A 24630-nucleotide genomic window follows, 5' to 3' on the forward strand; every position below is an offset into this window, starting at 1 on the left:
TGTTTTGCTTAAGGAGGACAAGGCAACCCAATTCATGGCAGCAAAAGGTTACTAGTCAGTTGTGCACTTTTTATGACTGAAACTCCATCTATTTAAGTCTCAAAATGGAACCTACTTTATCCTTCTAATATATACAGTGCATCTGGAGAGTATTCACAGCGCTTCACTGTAGGGATGGCATTAGCCAGGTGATGAGCGGTGCCTGGTTTCCTCCAGACGTGACGCTTGGTATTCAGGCCAAAAAGTTCAATTTTTGTTTCATCAGACCAGAGAATCTTGTTTCTCATGGTCTGAGAGTCCTTCAGGTGCCAGCCAAGTGGGCTGTCATGTGCCTTTTACTAAGGAGTGGCTTCCGTTTGGCCACTCTACCAAAAAGGCGTGATTTGTGGAGTCCTGCCTGGATGGTTGATCTTCATCTCCACAAGAACAGAGCTGGAGCTCTGTCAAAGTGACCCTCGGGTTCCTGCTCACCTCCCTTGCCAAGGCCCGTCTTCCCTGATCGCTCAGTTTGGCCGTGCGTCAGCTCTAGGAAGAGTCCTGGTGGTTCCAAACTTCTTCCATTTACGAATGATGGAGGCCACTGTGCTCTTTGGGACCTTCAGTGCTGCAGAAATTTTTCTGTACCCTTCCCCAGATCTATGCCTCGATACAATCCTGTCTCAGAGGTCTACAGACAATTCCTTGGACTTCATGGCTTGGTTTGTGCTCTGACATGCATTGTCTACTATTAGACCTTATATAAACAGGTGTGTGCAATTTCAAATCATGTCCAATCAACTGGATTTACCACAGATGGACTCCAGTGAAGTTGTAGGAACATCTGAAGGATGATCAGTGGAAACAGGATGCACCTGAGCTCAATTTTGAGTCTCATGGCAAAGGCTGTGAATACTTATGGACATACTTATTTTTAATATAATTACAAAAATTTCAAACAAACTTTTTTCACTTTGTCATCATGTGTGTGTGTGTGTGTGTGTGTGTAGAATTTTGAGGGAAAAATGAATTTAATCCGGTTTGGAATAAGACTGTAACATAACAAAATGTGGAAAAAGTGAAGCGCTGTGAATACTTTCCGGATGCACTGTATCTTCTCTTGCAATACTGACCAAAACTCAGGGTTCACTGGGCCCACAATATGCCATTAAACATTTATTTCTTTGGTTATTAAGGAGGTTCTCTGTTTCTGCCTCACACTTTGTAGAATGAGATGAAAAGTTAAGCTGCCAGGCAGTAAATTTGCCATAGTGACCGTGACCAGGATAAAATCTTGAGTGAAAATAAGTAATTAAATAAATATCCAATCAAAATGTCAAGATTTTTGAATGGTTTACAACTTTTTGTGTTGTATTTGTATTTGTAGCCCCAGAGCACTTTGCCAGATGTGTTCCTGTGGATGATGAGTGGAGAAAAAAGAATAGCATATGCTCGAATCCCAGTTCACTCGATCCTCTTCTCCTTGGTGGAGGAAGAAAGGGGCAAAAACTGTGGCAAAATCTCTACCCTTTACATGAAGGTATCTCCAAATTATACTGCACTAATGACTTGTACACAGTAAACATACACCGATCAGCCATAACATTAAAACCACCTCCTTGTCTCTACACACATTGCGAAAGCCTGCTTTAAAAAAACAGGAATTCAGGTTGCTCAATTAGCAAACAACTAGAATAAGGATAGGCCTGTACTATATAACCTGTACTCAAAAACACCAAAACTATGTTTACAAATACTTCACACTGGTCTGCAAAAAGAAATGCGATTAAATAAATGGTGAATCAAGGCAGGTGAAATAAGGTACAGCTGCAATGAACATGAACAGAAAACGGGTGGTAACAAAACACACATGGCTGAAAAACAGGTGGGAAAACCAAAGTCAGCTCAGACCAGTGCTAGCACCAACAACTTTTATCACTAATCTGATATACAAAGTATTACAGATAGATACATTGACCTGAATTGTTTTGTACAGAAACTATAAAACAAGCTTGCTAACTTGGACTATGAGCTAACTGGGCTAAATGTTTTTTAAATATAGTTTATTAGCTGCTATTACATACTGTAGATCAGTAGGGCTAAGTTAAAGCCAATTAAGACAAATGAATTTTTTATTTATTTTAATTTTAGTTTTTAATTGTTTTTTATTTTGTAATTTTATTGTTTAATGTAGTTTATGGTAAACAAGTAGAAAGCAGTTACTTTATGTGGTTGTATGTTAGACAACGGATTCCTGGTATAATCCAGTGGGCTACGTTTAAGCTAGTTTAATATTAGCTAAAAACTTAGCTTTACATTATCTACAGTATGTGGCAATTGTACCTACATACACCCGTGACAGAATTTGAAAAGAATTATCCACTGTACTATAATTCACCAAGAATATAATGACACCAACAAAGGCGGCACTTTTTCCCCCCCCTTTTTTTCTCCCACTTTAGCGCATCCCATTTCTGCCTATCAATCATCCTCTCACTAATGCTGGTCCCTGCTCCTGATTGGGGAGGACGAGGCTGCTCCACGCCCCCTCCAACACGTGCACAGCAATCGAACTTATAGATCTTATCACCTACACTTGACGAGTGCAGTGCAGTACAGCGCTGTGTACGGAGAGCCACACCCTCTACCGCACTCCTTTCCCATCTCCGTGCAGGCGCCACCAACCAGCAAAGGTCGTAATCGCACTAGTCTGAGAGAGAGTCCCCATCCGGATTAATCCCGCCCCTATCTGAACAACAGGCCAATCATTGTCCATGTGGCCGCTCAGCCTCAGCCGGCAGGCAGAGCCGAGATTCGATACGAATGTATTCGAGATCCCAGCTCTGGTGAACAGCATGTGTTTTTACCGCTACGCCACCTGAGCGGCATTAAAGGCCCCACTTTTACAAATATTTCAAAACACCAAAACAAAGGCAAGCAATCTAATCAGCTAACATTATCTATGTGATAATGGTGTCTACATAAATCTGTGACAGAACTGTTATATAATTCACTTAATGTTGCATAATTGTTGGCCGCTCAGGTGGCGCAAGGGTTAAACATGCTAGCACACCAGTGCTGGGATTTCGAATACATAGTATCGAATCTCAGCTCTGCCATCCGGCTTGGCTGGGAGGCTGCATAAACAATGATTGGCTGTTGTTCATAGCGTAGGATAAGCCAGATAGGGACTCATAACTCATGGCTCTCCGTGCACTAAGTCTCGTGTGGGTATAAAGATGCAATCTGCTACTGAACACATGTCGGAGGGGGCGTGTGAAAGTCTCGCTCTCCTCAATCGGGGTGGGGGTCAGCTCCAGTAGAGAGGAAGCATAACGCAATTGGGTAAAAGATTGGATGCGCTAAAATCGGGAGAAAAAGGAGAAAATGCATTTAAAAAAGTTGCATGATTGTACATTATAAAATAATTAAATTAATTAAAATTGCATCATCAGCAAGTTTTTTTATTCACCAATTTTCCGTAGACTCCTGGAGGACCACTGGGTGAGATCTTTGCAAAACTGGAAATCTACTTGTGGCTTGGCGTCACTAAGTATTCAAAGAACTCTGTAACAAGCCTTCCTGCCGAGTTCAGGCCCGTATATGAGACAGCAACCTTTGGGACCCCAATACCCCCCAACATGCCTCCTACTAAACTAGAAGTGGATGGTAAGTCTGCTATGAAATGTCCTTTATTTTGGTAACAATGGTAGTGATCAGTTACTAACCCTTCAAACTCACTTGCTAATTATTTGTGTCTGTCTATTGTGTCAGATTGTTATGATGATAATTAATTATTGTGCTGTGTGCATTGTTTATTCAGACAGTCGTTATTTCCAGCTGCGTGCCCACATTTACCAAGCACGTGGCATCATCGCTGCAAATGATAATGGCCTATCAGACCCTTTCGCTAAGGTTGTATTCTCCACTCAGTGTCAGGTTACACAGGTGAGTTGAGCAAGGTTTTACAATGTAATCACACAGTGAAACATGCTTATATATTATACAATTAGATCTGTGGTTTAAATAGCACATCAATACAAGATAATTTCAATTATTTAAGAAAACACTTATTCAGCACCAGTTTTACTCTTAATTAAAATTATTTTTTCATTAGACATACCCAATACCCAACCTATACACAATGCTAATGTGAAATAAGCAGTACTGACGGTGTACAGCACATAAAAAACAATATTAGAGCCACATCTCCACCAAAATCCTACCATCAGATGTTATATACTCTTGTATGGTCCAGCCTGAGTCCGAGTACTCAGTTTTTGAAAATATGCTATATGTCTTTAAATTGACACTGACAGCCTTTGATGTGTTTGATTTGTAGATCTTTGAAGAGACTCTGTCCCCCACCTGGTCTGAGTTACTGCTCTATGAACAAATTCTCATGGAGGGCAGTAAGGACGACTTCAGGGGCGACCCACCTGTGGTTATTATCAACTTCTACAACCAAAATAAACTAGTAAGCTTTACTGTATTAACACTTTCATGAATTTAGTCTATCAATACTGAATCCAATAATACATATAATAGAGCAATGATATAAAAATTGTTGTGGTGTACAATGTTCATTTCCAGCTCATTTATCTCGGCAATCAATTTACAAGTTAATTTGATGTCTTAACAGAAATAGTAATCAAACTGATGCAACTGATTAACTAATGTACAATGTACAAATACTAACAAAAACAATGTATAAAATATACACTGATCATCCATAACATTACAACCACCTCCTTGTTTCTACACTCACTGTCCATTTTATCAGCTCCGCTTACCATATAGAAGCACTTTGTAGTTCTACAATTACTGACTGTAGTCCATCTATTTCTCTACATATATTTTTTAGCCTGCTTTCACCCTGTTCTTCAATGGCCAGGACCCCCACAGGACCACCACACAGCAGGTATTATTTAGGTGATAGATCATTCTCAGCACTGCAGTGACACTGACATGGTGGTGGTGTGTTAGTGTGTGTTGTGCTGGTATAAGTGGATCAGACACTCCTACCTAGTTGGTCCACCTTGTAGATGGAAAGTCAGAGACGATCGCTCATCTATTGCTGCTGTTTGAGTTGGTCATCTTCTAGACCTTCATAACTGGTCACAGGACGCTGCCCAAGGGGCGCTGTTGGCTGGATGATTTTGGTTGGTGGACTATTCTCAGTCCAGCAGTGACAGTGAGGTGTTTAAAAACTCTATCAGCGCTGCTGTGTCTTATCCACTCATACCAGCACAAGACACACTAACACACCACCACCATGTCAATGTCACTGCAGTGCTGAGAATCATCCACCACTTAAATAATACCTGCTCTGTAGTGGTCCTGTGGGGGTCCTGACCATTGAAGAACATGGTAAGTGGAGCTGATAAAATGAACAGTGAGTGTAGAAACAAGGAGGTGGTTTTAATGTTATGCCTAATTGGTGTATATAAAATAAAATATATCAAATATATAAATTAAATTAATTTAATTGACTGTAGATATTTTTCATTCAGCATCAGTCCTTTTCAACTAAATGAACACCTTCCAGAAGAGTGGAGTCTGCCATAATATATAACAAGAGAATAGAATTAATGATATTGTATTTCCAACCAGTTCTTACTCAGGTGTACGCATACTTTTGGCCATAAAGTGTACTTCAGAACTGCTTTATAAAATATTGATGCAATGCTTTTCATTCCAAATCTTGTGCTACCTGCTTCTAACTGATCTGCTATGAATTTTGCACAGGGGAGTCCACAGTCTTTAGGTCGAGCGTTTGCAGAACCAGAGCTGAAATTTGTAGAGGAGCCGTATAAGAAACCCATGCTGAAGTTCTTCGACATCACTAAAGGGAAGAGTAAAGCGGGAGAGCTTTTGGCAGCCTTTGAGCTAGTAGAGCTGGATTACTCTGGATTTGGAGAGGTCTGACCTTTAGTTTTACTGCTTATTCTAAATGCTAATGTCATTTTGGACAGAATCCAGTCAATCAGTGCCTGAACACTGTCAGTCAGAGTGGTGCTTATAGGATTAGTCCAGTGGTTTGGACCGAGGCTTTATTGCATGTGTCACAAATAAATAATTGCCACATTATTACAAAAACAGATTCTGTACTCAAAGAAGAACAGAAGTCATGATCATTTAAATGAACAATCTGTTTTATTATCAATATTCATAATTAATCTTTGTCATTTAGCAGATGCTTTTATGCTAAGCTTACAATTGTGACCGTGTACAATCCAAGCAACTGAAGGCTAAAGACCTTCCTCAAGGGCACAAAAGTGGCAACATAACAGTGGTGGCTTAAACCAGTGATTTTCTGTTTACTAGTCCATTTGTTTACCTGCTGAGCTACCACTGTCCATTGTGATGTACCTAGATTTCATGACACACTTCAGTATGCATCAGTCCTTAAAGGAAAGTGAAATGGGTTTTCCTACATATCAAGTTTTTTATTAAAATAATTTTGGTATTATCATAGCAAAAACGTGAGTAACAAGAGTTTTTTGTACAACCCCAAATCAGAAAAAGTTGGGACAGCATGAAAAATGCAAATAATAAAACACACAGTTTTCTTCCATTTACTTTGACTTTTATTTGATTGCAGACAGGATGAACCTGAGATATTTCATGTTTTGTCTGCTCAACTTTATTTAATTTATTAATAAACATCCATTCCTGCATTTCAGGCCTGCAACACATTCCAAAAAAAGTTGGGACTTTTTAAAAGACATTTTGGCACCGAGGATACCAAGCGTTAGTGTATCAGCTTTTATTTTGTCCCATTCTTCCTGCAAACACGTCTTAAGATGTGCAACAGTATGGGGTCGTTGTTGATGCATTTTTCGTTTCAAAACTCTCCACACATTCTCTATAGGGGACAGATCAGGACTGCAGGCAGGCCAGTCCAGTACCCGTACCCTCTTCTTCCGCAGCCATGCCTTTGTAATGTGTGCAGCATGTTGTTTTGCATTGTCTTGTTGAAAACTGCATGGACGTCCCTGGAAAAGATGACGTCTTGAAGGCAGCACATGTTGCTCTAAGATCTCTATGTACTTTTCTGCATTAATGCTGCCATCACAGAAGTGTAAATGACCTTTGCCAAGGGCACTGACACAGACCATGACAGACCCTGGCTTTTGGACTTGTTGCTTATAACAGTCTGAATGGTCCTTATTTTATTTGCATTTTCCATACTGCCCTAACTTTTTCTGATCTGGGGTTGTACAAAGCTACCTTCAATTAAGGCCAGATACATTCCAACAGTGGCAACTGGCAGTGGTTGGTCTTAAACAAGCAACCTTCCAGTTACGATTCCAATACCTTAGCTGCTGAGATACTACTGCTTTGGTAGTGGTAGTTAGTATTGGGTTAAACTTATTTGGTTGTGGTAATTGCATGTAGATGATGTAAAGTTGTGGTAAATAGAGATTAGATAAAATGCTTAAGATAAGATAAAGTTTATTACATAAAAATGCTTATTCCTTTAATGTTATAATACTTTGTAGGTAATTTTAATTAGCAGGTATGTTGTGTTGTGATAGGTATTTTAATTAGAATTGCATATGTGATTAGCTTTTTTCCACAAAACCTTGCCCCTATAAGGTACTTTTATAATCTGTTTAACATGTATGTAACTTCACAGTAGGACTTTTGAAACGTCTCTCTGGTTATACAATGTTATGTAACATAATGTAACATGTATATTTATGTTTAGCCATCGGTGCCACTGGATGTAGATCCAAAAGAGCCGGAGTACCTGGAGGTAGAGAGACGATACATCATCCCTGATGGTGTCCGGCCTGTTCTGAGGAAGTTCAGGATAGAGGTACATTTTTATTACTTTTTTATCTCTATAATTTAGTTTAATTACTAGGCGCTGAAGTGGTCTATTACGCTAACTGTTTACAAATAGAAAAGTGTGTTCATTAGGTTTTGCTCATTAAGTTTTGCTGTATGCTTTTCTTTTCTTTTTTTGCAATTTTTTCCCTAATCTAGTTGTATCTAATTACCCTGATTGTGTTACGCTTCCTCTATACCGATACTACCCTCTACTGCTGACTGAGGAGCGCCGCAACTGATACACACCCCCCCGACATGTGTACAGTACCGACTGCGTATTTTCACCTGCACGAGGCGAGTTCACAGGCGGATCATCTTTGTGTATGGAGAGCCATACCCTGATCAACGCATTATTCCTCGACTTTGAGCAGGCGGCATCAATCAGCCAGCAGAGGTCGTAGCTGCATCAGTTATGAGGAACCCTGGTCTGTCGCTAAATCGTTCATGTAGCCGCCCAGCCCAGTCGGATGGCAGAGCTGACATCCAAAATGATGTGTTTGAAATCTCAGCTCTGGTGTGCTAGCGTGTTTTACCGCTGCGTCACTTGAGCAGCACTGTATGCTTTTCTAAATGGGTTTACTGCAGTGTGTTTTTATATATGGCAGGTGTTGTATTGGGGGCTGAGAGACTTGAAGCGTGTGAACCTGTTCGAGGTGGAGAAACCTCAGGTTCGAATGGAGTGTGCGGGACAGTTGATTGAATCCGAGGAGATTGCAAACTACAAGCAGAACCCCAATTTTAGTGAGCTTGTCAAGCACTTTGATGTGGTAAGGACAATTATACACATACGTAGCTTTAGATTTTTTAGTTTTAGTTTTTTAGGTAGACCCAATGTACACTGAATGGCCAAAAGTATTTGGACATTCCTCCTACTGAGTTCATGTGTTTCAGCCACACCTACTGTAAGCGTATAACAGGTGTAAAAATTGCACTTGTCCTTAACTATATGAATACATAATGAATTAGAACATTTATTGCAATCCTTTTTGTCTAACATCAGTGCATGACCTCGCAAATGCTCTTTTGACTAATAATGCTCACTCCATAACTCCATAATAGTATGTCTAACAAGCTCATCATTTGTGGACTAACATGTTATATAAAGTAACAGATGTGTTATTTAGTAATTGTTTACCTACATGGTCAAAAAGATATGGACACCATGATGTTAATGATGCTAGTCAGAGTATGTCAGCAACACTAGGAATTACCTCATGCACTTGTATGTAGCTGAAAGTTTGTTGTTTGTCAATAGGAGCTTCCAGAGCTGGTGTATCTACATCCTCCTCTCACCATCTTTGTAATGGAGCAGCGGGCCTTTGGGCGGCTAGTTCTGGTGGGCACTCATGTTGTGCAAAGTCTCATGCATTTTGCCCCCAAAGACTTGGAGGAGTGGAGGGAGGAGGAGGAACAAGAACCTGAGGGTATGAAACGTGTGGATGTCATAGCTGTGTCTGTTTGCTGTAAACAAGACTTTCTCAACAGTCCGTGCTCATCATTGTCTAATTTTCCTCTTCATGACGTGTCATACATTTTCAATAGGAGACAGATCTGGACTGCAGGCAGGCCAGTCAAGCATACAGTGGGGAAAATAAGTATTTGATCCCCTGCTGATTTTGTAAGTTTACCCCCTTACAAAGACTTGAACAGTCTATAATAAAATCCAGAAAAAAAACAATAAATAAAAGTTATAAATTAATTTGTATTTAATTAAGGGAAATAATGATGAATGATTCAGAGAAAGCTTGGGAGAATGTGATATGGTCAAATGAGACAAAAATTGAGCTCTTTGGCATCAACTCCACTCGTCGTGTTTGGAGGCAAAGAAATGCCCGGTGGGGATGGTGTTCTTGGGGTCATATCCAGCATTTCTCTGCTCCCAGCTCCCTTGAGATCATTGACAAGCTCCTCCCGTGTAATTCTGGACTGACCTCACCTGCACCTCACCAGAATCATTCTTACCCCACCAGGTGAGATCTTGCATGGAGCTCCAGAGTGAGGGTGATTGACTGTGATCTTGTATTTCTTCCATTTTCGAATTATCGCACCAACAGTGGTCTCTTTCTCACCAAGCTTCTTGCTGATGGTCTTGTAGCCCGTTCCAGCCTTGTGCAGGTCTACAATCTTGTCCCTGACGTCCTTTGATAGCTCTTTGGTCTTGCCCATGGTGGTCGAGAGATTTGAACGGAAGAAACTGATTCTGTGACAGGAGTCTTTTATACAGGGACAGGACTAATTTGTGTGCCTCATGGGCACATAACCGGTCTGTGCGGGTCAGAATTCTTGCTGGTTGGTAGGGGATCAAATACTTATTTCCCTTAATTAAATACAAATTAATTTATAACTTTTATTTAATGTTTTTTTTTCTGGATTTTTTGTTGATATTCTGTCTCTCTCTGTTAAAATAAACCTTCCATAAAAATTATAGACTGTTCAAGTCTTTGTAAGGGGGTAAACTTACAAAATCAGCAGGGGATCAAATACTTATTTCCCCCACTGTACATACTTTATATCCATGAAGTCTCGCTCTCTCACTCTTGCAGAATAAAGCCAGACATTGTTCTGCTGAAATAGACATGCAGTGATGACAGCATGTGTCTCTCCAAAAGACCAATATACACTGATCAGGCATAACATTATGACCACCTTCCTAATATTGTGTTGGTCCCCTTTTACTGCCAAAACAGCCCTGACCCGTTGAGGCATGGACTCCACTAGACCTCTAAAGGTGTGCTGTGGTATCTGGCACCAAGATGTTAGCAGCAGATCCTTTAACTCCTGTAAGTTGCAAGGTGGGGCCTCCATGGATCGAACTTGTTTGTCCAGCGCATCCCACAGATGCTCGATTGAATTGGACAAACTCGTTGTTGTGCTCCTCAAACCATTCCTGAACCATTTCTGCTTTGTGGCAGGGCGCATTATCCTGCTGAAAGAGGTCACAGCCATCAGGGAATACCATTTCCATGAAAGGGTGAACATGGTCTGCAACAATGCTTAGGTAGGTGGTGTCAAGATAACATCCAAATGGATGGCAGGACCCAATGTTTCCCAGCAGAACATTGCCCAAAGCATCACACTGCCTCCACCGGCTTGCCTTTATCCCATAGTGCATCCTGGTGCCATGTGTTCCCCAGGTAAGCGACACACACGCTCCCGGCCATCCACGTGATGTAAAAGAAAACGTGATTCATCAGACCAGGCTACCTTCTTCCATTGCTCCGTGGTCCAGTTTCGATGCTCATGTGCCTATTGTTGGCACTTTTGGTGGTGGACAGGGGTCAGCATGGGCACCCTGACTGGTCTGCGGCTATGCAGCCCCTTACACAACAAACTGCGATGCAGAACCAGCATTAACTTCTTCAGCAGTTTGAGCTACAGTATCTCGTCTGTTGGATCAGACCACACGGGCCAGCTTTCACTCCCCACGTGCATCAATGAGCCATGACCCTGTTGCCGGCTTACCACCGTTCCTTCCTTGGACCACCTTTGATAAATAGTGACCACTGCAGACTGGGAACACCCCACAAGAGCTGCAGTTTTGGAGATGCTCCGACCCAGTCGTCTAGCCATCACAAATTGGCCCTTGTCAAGCTCGCTCAAATCCTTACACTTGTCCATTTTTCCTGCTTCAAACACATCAACTTTGAGGATAAAATGTTCACTTGCTGCCTAATATATCCCACCCACTAACAGGTGCCATGATGAAGAGATAATCAGTGTTATTCACTTCACCTGTCAGTGGTCATAAAGTTCCTGCCTCTCTGGTCACTGAAACTGTATCTGCCTTGGGCACTGATGGACACCAATACCATGCTGGTATTTACTTAAGTAACATATTGTATAAAATATTATATAAAAATGTTATTAACGTCTAGTTAATAACATACCTAACGCTTTTTATATGGTAAAAATCATAGCATTTAAAAAATATATATTTAAAACTATTTTAAAATCTATAAAAAAAAACCTCATTAATTGGACATATTGCAAATACAAAACATTTTTACATTTCTTTATTTAGAATATTTTTCTGCCATTAAAGGACTTAAAGTTGTATTTAAAGGTGGGCATTCGATTCAGAAACTGGAATTTTTGTTTTTAATTTCAGAGAAAAAACCACCAAAACAGTCCACAGCCCTCCAGACAGTTGTGAGCATGGACCTGAGAGGATTTCAACTAAAGGACACGAAAATTCCTATAAATCCTCTTAATCTAGTCACGGTAAGATTGTTCATCTGTATATGTTTTATTTATCTGGTAACTTACATTAATATGTTTTTATTCACATTACTCCAATGATGATACCATTACTCACACATTCTCACACATTCTCTATTGGGGACATGTCAGGACTGCAGGCAGGCCAGTCCAGTACCTGTACCCTCTTCTTCCTCAGCCATGCCTTTGTAATGTGTGCAGCATGTGGTTTTGCATTGTCTTGTTGAAAAATGCATGGACGTCCCTGGAAAAGATGACGTCTTGAAGGCAGCACATGTTGCTCTAAGATCTCAATGTACTTTTCTGCATTAATTCTGTAATTCGGTAATAATAATAATAATAATAATAATAATCTTGAAAAGCGCTATATAAATAAAATGTATTATTATTATTATTATTAATTCTGACATCACAGAAGTGTAAATTACCTTTGCCAGAGGCACTGACACAGTCCCATACCATGACAGACCCTGGTTTTTGGACTTGTTGCTGATAACAGTCTGGATGCTCCTTTTCGTCTTTGGTCCGGAGCACACAGCGTCCAATTTTTTCCAAAAAAGACCTGGAATGCTGATTCATCTGACCACAATACACGTTTCCACTGTGTGATGGTCCATCCTAGATGCCTCTGAGCCCAGAGAAGTCGACGCCACTTCTGGACATGGTTAACATAAGGCTTTTTTTTTTAACAGTAAAGTTTTAAGTGGTATTTGTGCATGTAACTCTGTATTGTAGTGCTTGACAAAGGTTTGCCAAAGTAATCCCTCACCCATGTGGTCATATCAGCTATTGTTGAGTGACGGTTCTTGATGCAGTTCCGTCTGAGGGATCGAAGATCACGGGCGTTCAGCTTAAACTTGCGCCCTTGGCCTTTACGCACTGAAATTTCTCTTGATTCCTTCAATTATTTAATGATATTATGCACTGTAGAGGGAGAAATATGCAAATCCTTTTCAATCTTTCTTTGAGGTACATTGTTTTTAAACATTTCAATCATTTTCTCACGCATGTATTGACAAACTGGAGATCCTCTAGCCATCTTTGCTCATCAAAGCCTTTCCTGGATGCTGCTTTTGTACCAAACCATGATTACAATCACCTGTTTGGAATCAAATCATAATTTAGTTTTTTCACCTCATTACTAGCCCTAAGTTGCCCCAGTCCCAACTTTTTTGGAATGTGTTGCAGGCCTGAAATGCAGGAATGGAGGTATATTAATAAATGAAATGAAGTTGAGCAGATAAAATAAAATATCTTGGGTTCAAACTGTCTGCAATCAAATTAAAGTCAATGTAAATGTAAGGAACACTGCATTTTTATTTTATCTGCATTTTCCACACTGTCCCAACTTCTTCTGATGTGGGGTTGTAAGTAGATCAAATTATTCTGCTCTAAGTTGTCTGATTATGTGCTTCAAAAAATACAGTCACGGTGACTAGATTGGGCCACTATTAATAAAATAAAAAGATTAGAAGAGCTCTTATTAGAATTACTGCTGTTATGTTAACTGTTAATTTAATTGAGTTGTGTAGTTGCTCCAGCTGATACAGATTAATGGATATAATAGATGAAATATATAAAAGATGAAAAGATTGTATAGAGGAGTGGGTAAAAGTCTTTAGTAACAACAAAAACTCGCCTATTATAATAAACCAAAAGTAAAAAAAGTGAACAATCTTTTTGTATCTCCATTTCACCAAATGTTGACTATTTTAGGTCAGAACACATTGATTAACCATGCATACAGTAGCACTCTAGCGGCAGTTGGAATTTGGTGATATGTGTGATTCTCAGTGATATGAGGGTATGTGTTGATTCATTGAGTTGTAGCTTTAAAGTAGCTTCTAATAAACAATTACAGCTTTTCTCAACCCCTTCGGATCTTAAATTACGGTTTGAGTCTGACAGTTTGACAGTGACAGTTTGCTTGATTCCTCAGTGACCAACCAGAAATGCTGCTTGGTGCTTTTTTTTTTTTTTTTGCTTGATTGCTCTCAAATAATTTTGGCATTAAAGTAGAATTCCTACTGTTACCTCCCAGTGGGAGTTTCTAAATCTTTGTGTATCTGAGAGTTTGTGTGTGTGTTCCAGTCTGTCTGTCTGTAGCAATCAGTTTCCACTTAATCTTAGAGTGTGTCTGTGAGAATTTTTGTCAATTCATCTAGAAGAACATTTATAAAGTTAGACAATGATGTTTCACAAAAAGACTTGGCTCACAATCTCCATTCTAGTTCATTCCAAAATTTTCGATAAGGTTGAGATCAAAGCTCTATGTAGGCTAGTCAAGTTTTTCCACACCAAACTCACCCAACCATGCCTTTATACAGTATGGACCTTGTGTTATGCATAAGGGCACAATCATACTGGAATAGAAAAGTGCCTTCCCCAAACAGTTCCCATAAAGTTGGAAGTATCCAATTGTCCAAAATGTCTTGGATAGCGGAAGCAAGATTCCGTCCGTCCGTCCGTCCGTCCGTCTGTCTGTCTATCTATCTATCTATCTATCTATCTATCTATCTATCTATCTATCTATCTATCTATCTATGTGTCTGTCTGTCTGTCTGTCTATCTATCTATCTATCCGTCTGTCTGTCTGTCTCTCTATCTGTCTGTCTATCTATCTATCTGGCTGTCTATCTATCTATCTATCTATCTATCTATCTATCTATCTATCTATCTATCTATCTATCTATCTATCTATCTACTATCTATCTATCTATCTATCTATCTATCTATCTATCTATCTATCTATCTGTCTGTATGTCTGTATGTCTGTGTGTCTGTCTGTCTGTCTGTCTGTCTGTCTGTCTATCTATCTATCTATCTATCTATCTATCTATCTATCTATCTATCTATCTATCTATCTATCTATCTATCTATCTATATGTCTATCTATATGTCTGTCTGTCTATCCATCCATCCATCCATCCATATTTTTAAGGAATTTGCATCACTAGTTACTTGGCCGGGCGGCATGATGGCTCAGTGGGTAGTACTGTCAGCATGGGTTCGATTCCCAATTTAAGTGGTCCTGTCTGTGTGGAGTTTGCATGTTGTTCCCGTGTCTGCGTGGGTTTCCTCTGGAAGCTCCGGTTTCCTCCCACAGTCCAAAGACGTGTAAGTGAGGTGAATTGAAGACACTAAATTGTCCATGATGACCGTGTTCGACATTAAAGACTTGAGCTGATAAATCTTGTGTAATGAGTAATTACCTGTCCCGTCATGAATGTAACCAAAGTGTGTAAAACATGACGTTACAATCCTAATAAATGAATAAATAAATGTATTTATCATATTTATTATTTTGTCATCATGAAAATATCAAATAAAGCTGTATGTATATTTTGACTCCAGACTTCATATAATTTCTAAATTTTTAGAAAACCAAAGTACTGCCAAAACATAAGCATTGCCCATGTGTGTATATATGTAAACTATTAAATTAAATTAATTGCCATTATACAGACTGTGATATGATGGAATGTCTGTTTAGTCGATGCTCAAAAAAGCTCAAAAATTTTGATTTCAGGCTCCATTTAAAGCAGTGATAAAAAAGGAGGAAGAACTCGAGGAGGAAGAGCCAGAAAAGGAAGAGCTTGATTGGTGGTCTAAATATTATGCTTCTCTGGCAGAACTTGAAAAGCAGGTGATAAATTGGTTAATTATGGGTATTTTAAATAACCACTGTTAACAAAGTCTGATGTGCACTTACTTACACGTTCTTAAACTGTTATTTATCTGTATAAAATTAGGTATTTTAACTGAATCAAAAATCTCTCCTCTGTTTTAGGAGGAGAAAGATGAAGAGATGGATGATGCACAAGATGGAGGTAATTTATTATATGTAAATAAACAATAAAAATGCCTTATAATTGATTCAAAATTCATACATAATGTTGGGCAAGTCAGTAGCTACAGGACTAGATCTACATTGTCTTACTACATATAAGCTTGTGAAGGTTACATTACATTTAAATGTCACATCTATGGGATTGGAACTGCCCTTCTTTACATGTGGGTTACTGTTCTATTCACCAGTGGTTCTCAACCAGGGGACCACTAGCAGGCCTCAGTGAGCCTAGAAAGCATTTAATTGTTTGCATTTAATTGAGAAGAGTATTAAAGAATTACACATATAGGGATAGAAAAGTCAATACGCTTATGGGAGATTTCTTGTGATGTCATATAGATCCCCTATAGAAATAAACCTGCTATATGAACCAAAATACCAAGATACACCGATCAGCCATAATATTAAAACCACCTCCTTGTTTCTACACTTACTGTCCTTTTCATCAGCTCCACTGACCATATAGGAGCACTTTGTAGTTTTACAATTACTGACTGTAGTCCATCTGTTTCTTTATATACCTTTTTAGCCTGCAACTTTACAGAATCCAGTCTTTAATGGTCAGGACCCCCACAGGACCACCACAGAGCAGGTATTATTTAGGTAGTGGATCATTCTCAGCACTGCAGTGACACTGACATGGTGGTGGTGTGTTAGTGTGTGTTGTGCTGATATGAGTGGATCAGACACAGCAGCGCTGCTGGAGTTTTTTTTTTGTTGCTCCACATTGTAGATGTAAAGTCAGAGACGATCGCTCATCTGTTGCTGCTGTTTGAGTCGGTCATCTTCTAGACCTTCATCAGTGGTCACAGGATGCTTCCCACAGGGCGCTGTTAGCTGGATATTTTTGGTTGGTGGACTATTCTCAGTCCAGCAGGGACAGTGAGGTGTTTAAAAACTCCATCATCACTGCTGTGTCTTATCCACTCATACCAGCACAACACACACTAACACACCACCACCATGTCAGTGTCACCTCCCCCACCATCAACAAAACTGAGTGATCGGACAAAAGAGGCAGAACGACAGCAACCCAAGATCCCTGATCACCACAACTTTCTATGACCTAGAACCTCCAAGCTCTGCGCCTTTGTCTATAATCGGGGTGGGCAGCTTCGGTCCTAGGGGTTAGAAATCAGGCAAAGCCATTTCCTTTTGTCATCCTTGCTAAAAGTATAAGAATAATATTATAACCCATGTTAACACAGGGGGGTATAAGAGGAAAAAAAGGTTAAGAACCACTGCTAAACACCCCTTAATTCTACTTTTAATTATTCATGCAACAGAGGGAGGGACTTTCAACATGTCTAATCTAGAAGCAGAGGATGAAGATGCAGTGGTCGTTGAAATAGAGCCTCCAAAGCCAAAGAGGAAACATATTGCTACAATAAAGGTTTGTATTTCACTAGCTCTTTGTATTTTTAGACATTTATTCTTTAACAATTAGGATCATGTTTCTTACTTTTCGTTTGTCCCTTTAGCTTTACAAGTCGGAGCTAGAAAACGAATTCAGTCAGTTCATGGACTGGTTACACATTTTCCCCATTTACAAAGGCAAGTCCAACTTTGATGATGAGGAAGAGGATGACAGTGACAGAGCCATGGGCAAATACAAGGTAATCTATGTAACTGGGCAACATACTTGCTCTTGGTATTAGAGTAAAACCATGATTTAACAGACTAAAAGGCGAGGCTTTTTTCCAGGGGGTGTGAATATATACGAAAACACAGCACTAAGGTCCAAAAAAGTGCTTAACATGCACATATGATAAGCAGTAAAATGAACAATGTAAATAGATGTACAGTATACACTGATCAGCCATAACATTAAAACCACCTCCTTGTTTCTACACTCACTGTCTATTTTATCAGCTCCACTTACCATAAAGGAGCACTTTGTAGTTCTACAATTACTGACTGTAGTCCATCTGTTTCTCTGCATGCTTTGTTAGCCCCCTTTTATGTTCTTCTTCAATGGTCAGGACCCCCACAGAGCAGGTATTACTTGGGTGGTGGGTCATTCTCAGCACTGCAGTGACACTGACATGGTGGTGGTGTGTTAGTGTGTGTTGTGCTGGTATGAGTGGATCAGACACAGCAGCGCTGCTGGAGTTTTAAAATGCCGTGTACACTCACTGTCCACTCTATTAGACACTCCTACCTAGTTGTAGATGTAAAGTCAGAGACGATCGCTCATCTACTGCTGCTGTTTGAGTTGGTCATCTTCGAGACCTTCATCAGTGGTCACAGGATGCTGCTCATGGATGGATGTTTTTGGACTATTCTCAGTCCAGCAGTCACAGTGAGGTGTTTAAAAACTGCATCAGCATTGCTGTGTCTGATCCACTCATACCAGCACAACACACACTAACACACCACCACCATGTCAGTGTCACTACAGTGCTGAGAATGATCCACCACCTAAATAATACCTGCTCTGTGGTGGTCCTGACAATTGAACAACAGCAGGAAAGCAGGCTAAAAATGTATTTAGAGAAACAGATGGACTACAGTCAGTAATTGTAGAACTACAAAGTGCTTCTATATGGTAGGTGGAGCTGATAACATGGACAGTGATCGGCTGATCGGTGTGTGTATATATATATATATATAGGCCCTAGGTGGGAATGTATGTGTGAATGTGTGAGTCAGATGTGTGAGTACTGCTGCGTTCTCTTCACTGGCTTCCTGTAGCTGCCCTCATTCAGTTTAAAACACTGATGCTCGCCTACAAAGCCAAAAATGGACCAACTCCAAGCTACCTTAGAGAACTCATCAAACCGTGCTATGTACCACACAACCTCTGAGTCTTGCTCGTCTTGACCCTCCACCCAGAACTCGAGAAAGACAGGCGTCAAGGCTCTTTTCTGTACTGTCACCCAAGAGGTAGAACCAACTTCTTCTGTCTCTGTTCGAACATCAAAACCTCTCTCACTGTTTTCAAAAGACGATTAAAGACCCACATCTTTACTAAGCACTTAAGCTGAGAACTAACATGCACTAGAGGAGAGAAATGTTCACTGTGGAAGCACTTCTGTAAGTCACTCTGGATAAGAGCGTCTACTAAATGCTGAAAATCTAAATGTGTAAATCCCAGTACCTGGCAACCTATCCAAGGGTGTTTCTTAACTTTTGTGTGGTTAGTTGTAAAACAGACAATGAGTGAATGAATGATTTTTGGATAGCATGCTGGTCTGGTTGTGCGTAACCCTCTTCAGCAGCGTTATTTTAATGTGTTGCAGGGCTCATTTCTGATTTACCCGATAGCACCTGAAGAGGAGGATGCAGACTTCCAGATCACTAACGGAATTCCCAAAAATGCCCCAGTCAAAGTTCTTGCCAGAGTGTATGTGATTAAGGTGAAAATTAATATAAAATCTTATATTAAGCTATATCACTAAACTCATCCTGAGTAATTCATGTAAATGAAGACATACAGACAAACCTTGTTATTATTAATTTCACAAATTGTTAATTTATTTACATTGTATGGTCAAATGTATTTAAATGACATATTTTGAAATGATTGAGTGTGTGTTTTAGCCACACACATTGCTAACAAGTGTCTAAAACGTAATATAAAACAATCTCAATCATTCTAACTGAGAGAGAAAGGCTTCCCAGTTCCTATGGCACAAAACAAGGCCCTTAAACCCCCTTGATTTCTATAGTTTGGTGTAGAGGAACTTCAGATGTCTGAACTGTTTTGCCTTAACCATCAGTAAAATCCCTAGGGATGAATTAGAATGTTAATTGCAAGCTAGGGCTCATCTTTCAGCATCAGTGCCTAAACCTCCCAAATGCTTTTTGACTAAATGGGCATAAATTTTAACAGACAAGCTCAGAATTCTTATGGAAAGCCTTCCTAAAACAGTTGCAAATATAGAGTAACTCCATATTGGTTCGAAATGGTTTCGAAATAGAATGTCCAAGTTCATGACCAGATGCAAGGACGTAACCAGGAATTGTACATGGAGGAATTGGACAACAGCTAGACTGTTGGGCTGGGAGTGACTCAGTAAGGTCTTGGTAGATTCAAAGGTATCTGGAGCCATGCTGACTAAAGTGCATCCCACAGCTGCTGGAGGGGGCGTGGGGTAGGATCCACAGAGCGAACACAATGATCGAGGTAGTCCCACAGATGCTTAGTTGGATTCAAGTCTGGGGAATTAGGGGGCCAGGGTAGTACTTGGAAGTCTTGGTCATGCTCTTTCAACCAGTGTCGGACATTTCTAGCCGAGTGACGTGTCGCATTGGCTTGCTGGAAGATCCCATCTGTCCCATGGAAGACAGTCAGCATGTATGGGTGTACGTGCCTTCCACACCTTATATACCCACCAAGCCAGCTCACGGAATGTGACTTCCTTAATGAGCTACGTGCTGCAGCCGTCAAAAATAGTGTGATTTGACAGTGTATAATTTCACATCACTATATTGGGATATTGGGGGTACAAATTAAGCATATCTGAATGGGGGGGGGTATGTGTAGCACATCTGCCATGATTTATGCCTACCCCGACAAGCCCAAAATTGATCTGTGGAGCTGTGAGGAGCTGTGCTGTGCAGAGCAATGGTAGCTCAATGGTTGAAGTACTGAACTATTGATCAAAATGTTGCAGGTTTAAGTACCACCAACTTGCCACTGTTAGGTCACAGAGCATTGTATTTGTTGCCAGCTGCTAATTTCTATTTGTATTGCATTAGCATAATTACTAACATACTTTTCCAACAAAACGTTAATTTAATATTACTAATTTACATTTTACATAATTTCGAAGGCTACAAACTTGGCTCCAGCTGACCCGAATGGTAAGGCCGACCCCTACGTGGTGATAAAGGTGGGACAGCAGCATCTGGACTCCAAGGAGAGATATATTCCCAAACAACTAAACCCTGTCTTTGGAGAGTAAGTACACACCCATGACCAGTTTACTTAAAGTAAATGATTAAAAAACAGTGTATGTTTAACTTGTGTAACTTGCCTTTCCTCATGTTTCCCTCGTGCTACTGTAGAGTATTTGAGCTGACCTTGTCATTTCCTCTGGAAACTGAGCTTATACTGAGTGTGTTTGACCATGATCTGGTGGGATCAGACGACGTGATTGGAGAAACCAGGATTGACCTGGAGAATCGTTTTTACAGCAGACACCGTGCTGGCTGTGGACTAGCACTGCACTATGATAAGTGAGTTCTAGCTGGCTTTTGTTTACATTAATGTACATATTTAACATTATTTTTCTCACTAGTTTTTTTTATTACATTGAATGCATTTAATATTCATATTTATATACATATCCATTACATGGCCAAAAGTTTGTAGACACTTGACCAATCTTGCTGAAAAACCCATTAGGGTCGTGGGGTGCTGGAGCCTATCCCAGCTTTTCAATGGGCACAAGGCACACAGTAACACCCTGGATGGGGCGCCAGTCCATCGCAAGGCATACACACACACACACACACACACACACACACACACACACACACACATTCACCTATAGCGCAATTTAGTGTCTTCAATTAACTTGACTGCATGTTTTTGGACTGTGGGAGGAAACCAGAGCTCACGGAGGAGACCCACACAGACACGGGGAGAACATGCAAACTCCACACAGAAAGGACCCGGAGTGCCCCGCCTGGGGATCGAACCCAGGTCCTTCTTGCTACCCAACAGTGCTACCCACTGAGCTACCGTGCTGCCCCGAGTGCAAAACAATGGGCATTAAATGGAGCATAAAAAATTGCCTTAGTGACTACAGTATATTGCACTCTTTTGAAAAGGCTTTGCACAAGGTTTTGTAGTGTGTCTGTGGAAATATATATGCACATTCTGTCAAAACAGGACACTTCAGCCCAAACACTGATGTTGAACAAGAAGGACCACGCTTTTACTTCAGTGTTATTGTCAAACAATGTCTTTATAGAACTTTTTTACTATTTTATTTGTGCAACATCTTCCCTTTTTCTCCCAATTTAGTGTAGCCAATTTGTCTTCCGCTGCTGGAAACCCTGATGGTGTCTGAGGAGGGTATATTTGCCTGACACACGCTCCCTCCGGTGTATGCACAGTCCACCGAACCTTTCTTATTTGCACACTTCAGTGGATACGGAGAGCCACGCACCGACCTCCATGTTTCTTCATCTCTATACAGATGAAGGGTCCCTTTTTAGTCCGGTCTTTTCCCACACATCAGACTTTAGGGGCCAATTTTTGTCTGCTGCAGGTACTGACAACTGTGCACGCTAGGGCACACTAGGAACTGACCAGTAGGATAACTGAAATTCGAATAGTTTTGAATAGCACACCAGCTGCACAACATGGGCTATGAAACTCTTTTTATTGTGTACAGTCTGGAACAGGACAGGGCCTTTTCCAAATTGTTGCCACAAAGTTGATTATTTTATATATTCAACAATAATTAAATTACATAATTAATTTAATTAAATGAATTAAATAAGGGCTGCTCATCAGAGCTGAAATTTCGAATACATCATATCGAATCTCAGCTCTGGCATCTGGCTGGGCTGGGCAGACACATGAACAACGATTGGCTATTGTTCAGGGTGGGATGAGCCGGACCAGGGTCCCTCATAACTGGTGCAATTACGACTTCTGCTGGCTGGTTGATGGCGCCTGTGCAAAGTTGGGGAATAATACTGATGAGGGTGTGGCTCTCCATGCACAAGGCTGAAGTTGTGAAGCTTTTTAGTCAGCAGTGGAGGGTTGTATTGGTAGAGGTGAAGCGTAACGCAATCAGGGTAATTGGATACGACTAAATTAGGGGAGAAAGTTGGGGAAAAAATTGAGAAAAAGAGAAATATATATGTGTGTGTATAATATATATGTATATATATACAGTGTATCACAAAAGTGAGTACACCCCTCACATTTCTGCAGATATTTAAGTATATCTTTTCATGGGACAACACTGACAAAATGACACTTTGACACAATGAAAAGTAGTCTGTGTGCAGCTTATATAACAGTGTAAATTTATTCTTCCCTCAAAATAACTCAATATACAGCCATTAATGTCTAAACCACCGGCAACAAAAGTGAGTACACCCCTTAGTGAAAGTTCCTGAAGTGTCAATATTTTGTGTGGCCACCATTATTTCCCAGAACTGCCTTAACTCTCCTGGGCATGGAGTTTACCAGAGCTTCACAGGTTGCCACTGGAATGCTTTTCCACTCCTCCATGACGACATCACGGAGCTGGCGGATATTCGAGACTTTGCGCTCCTCCACCTTCCGCTTGAGGATGCCCCAAAGATGTTCTATTGGGTTTAGGTCTGGAGACATGCTTGGCCAGTCCATCACCTTTACCCTCAGCCTCTTCAATAAAGCAGTGGTCGTCTTAGAGGTGTGTTTGGGGTCATTATCATGCTGGAACACTGCCCTGCGACCCAGTTTCCGGAGGGAGGGGATCATGCTCTGCTCAGTATTTCACAGTACATATTGGAGTTCATGTGTCCCTCAATGAAATGTAACTCCCCAACACCTGCTGCACTCATGCAGCCCCAGACCATGGCATTCCCACCACAATGCTTGACTGTAGGCATGACACACTTATCTTTGTACTCCTCACCTGATTGCCGCCACACATGCTTGAGACCATCTGAACCAAACAAATTAATCTTGGTCTCATCAGACCATAGGACCTGGTTCCAGTAATCCATGTCCTTTGTTGACATGTCTTCAGCAAACTGTTTGCGGGCTTTCTTGTGTAGAGACTTCAGAAGAGGCTTCCTTCTGGGGTGACAGCCATGCAGACCAATTTGATGTAGTGTGCGGCGTATGGTCTGAGCACTGACAGGCTGACCCCCCACCTTTTCAATCTCTGCAGCAATGCTGACAGCACTCCTGCGCCTATCTTTCAAAGACAGCAGTTGGATGTGACGCTGAGCACGTGCACTCAGCTTCTTTGGACGACCAACGCGAGGTCTGTTCTGAGTGGACCCTGCTCTTTTAAAACGCTGGATGATCTTGGCCACTGTGCTGCAGCTCAGTTTCAGGGTGTTGGCAATCTTCTTGTAGCCTTGGCCATCTTCATGTAGCGCAACAATTCGTCTTTTAAGATCCTCAGAGAGTTCTTTGCCATGAGGTGCCATGTTGGAACTTTCAGTGACCAGTATGAGAGAGTGTGAGAGCTGTACTACTAAATTGAACACACCTGCTCCCTATGCACAACTGAGACCTAGTAACACTAACAAATCACATGACATTTTGCAGGGAAAATGACAAGCAGTGCTCAATTTGGACATTTAGGGGTGTAGTCTCTTAGGGGTGTACTCACTTTTGTTGCCGGTGGTTTAGACATTAATGGCTGTATATTGAGTTATTTTGAGGGAAGAATAAATTTACACTGTTATATAAGCTGCACACAGACTACTTTTCATTGTGTCAAAGTGTCATTTTGTCAGTGTTGTCCCATGAAAAGATATACTTAAATATCTGCAGAAATGTGAGGGGTGTACTCACTTTTGTGATACACTGTATATGTATCTACAGACAGTGTAAGTGGTTTGTGACACCAGCAAACAAAATAACTGGGGCAAATATGTTTTTATTTAAATTTAACATAACAATATATGCACCGAATTACAGAAAAATTTATAACACTTATTATAACTATATTGTCAAAAGTATTTGGACACCTTATTATGAGGTTGCTGAACATCCCATTTCGAAAACAAATGGTATTAAAATACAGTGGCCTCTTGAGACTTCTCACAAGATTTGGAAG

The 24630-nt window shown here is 40.6% G+C and overlaps 1 protein-coding gene across 1 annotated transcript in view; it reads left to right on the forward strand.

Moving 5' to 3' along the window:
- Positions 1–24630, forward strand: part of fer1l4 (fer-1 like family member 4) — an 84216-nt gene that overhangs the window by 40416 nt on the left and 19170 nt on the right. The window contains 16 exon segments of the mRNA XM_062986245.1: positions 1364–1516; positions 3462–3645; positions 3800–3924; positions 4319–4453; positions 5725–5898; positions 7691–7801; positions 8421–8582; positions 9071–9239; positions 11924–12036; positions 15563–15679; positions 15824–15863; positions 17170–17276; positions 17365–17499; positions 19126–19242; positions 20662–20789; positions 20897–21067. Coding sequence (XP_062842315.1) covers positions 1364–1516; positions 3462–3645; positions 3800–3924; positions 4319–4453; positions 5725–5898; positions 7691–7801; positions 8421–8582; positions 9071–9239; positions 11924–12036; positions 15563–15679; positions 15824–15863; positions 17170–17276; positions 17365–17499; positions 19126–19242; positions 20662–20789; positions 20897–21067 — 2141 coding nt within the window.

This window comes from Trichomycterus rosablanca, chromosome 24, assembly GCF_030014385.1.
Source record: "Trichomycterus rosablanca isolate fTriRos1 chromosome 24, fTriRos1.hap1, whole genome shotgun sequence".
Classification (NCBI taxonomy): domain Eukaryota; kingdom Metazoa; phylum Chordata; class Actinopteri; order Siluriformes; family Trichomycteridae; genus Trichomycterus; species Trichomycterus rosablanca.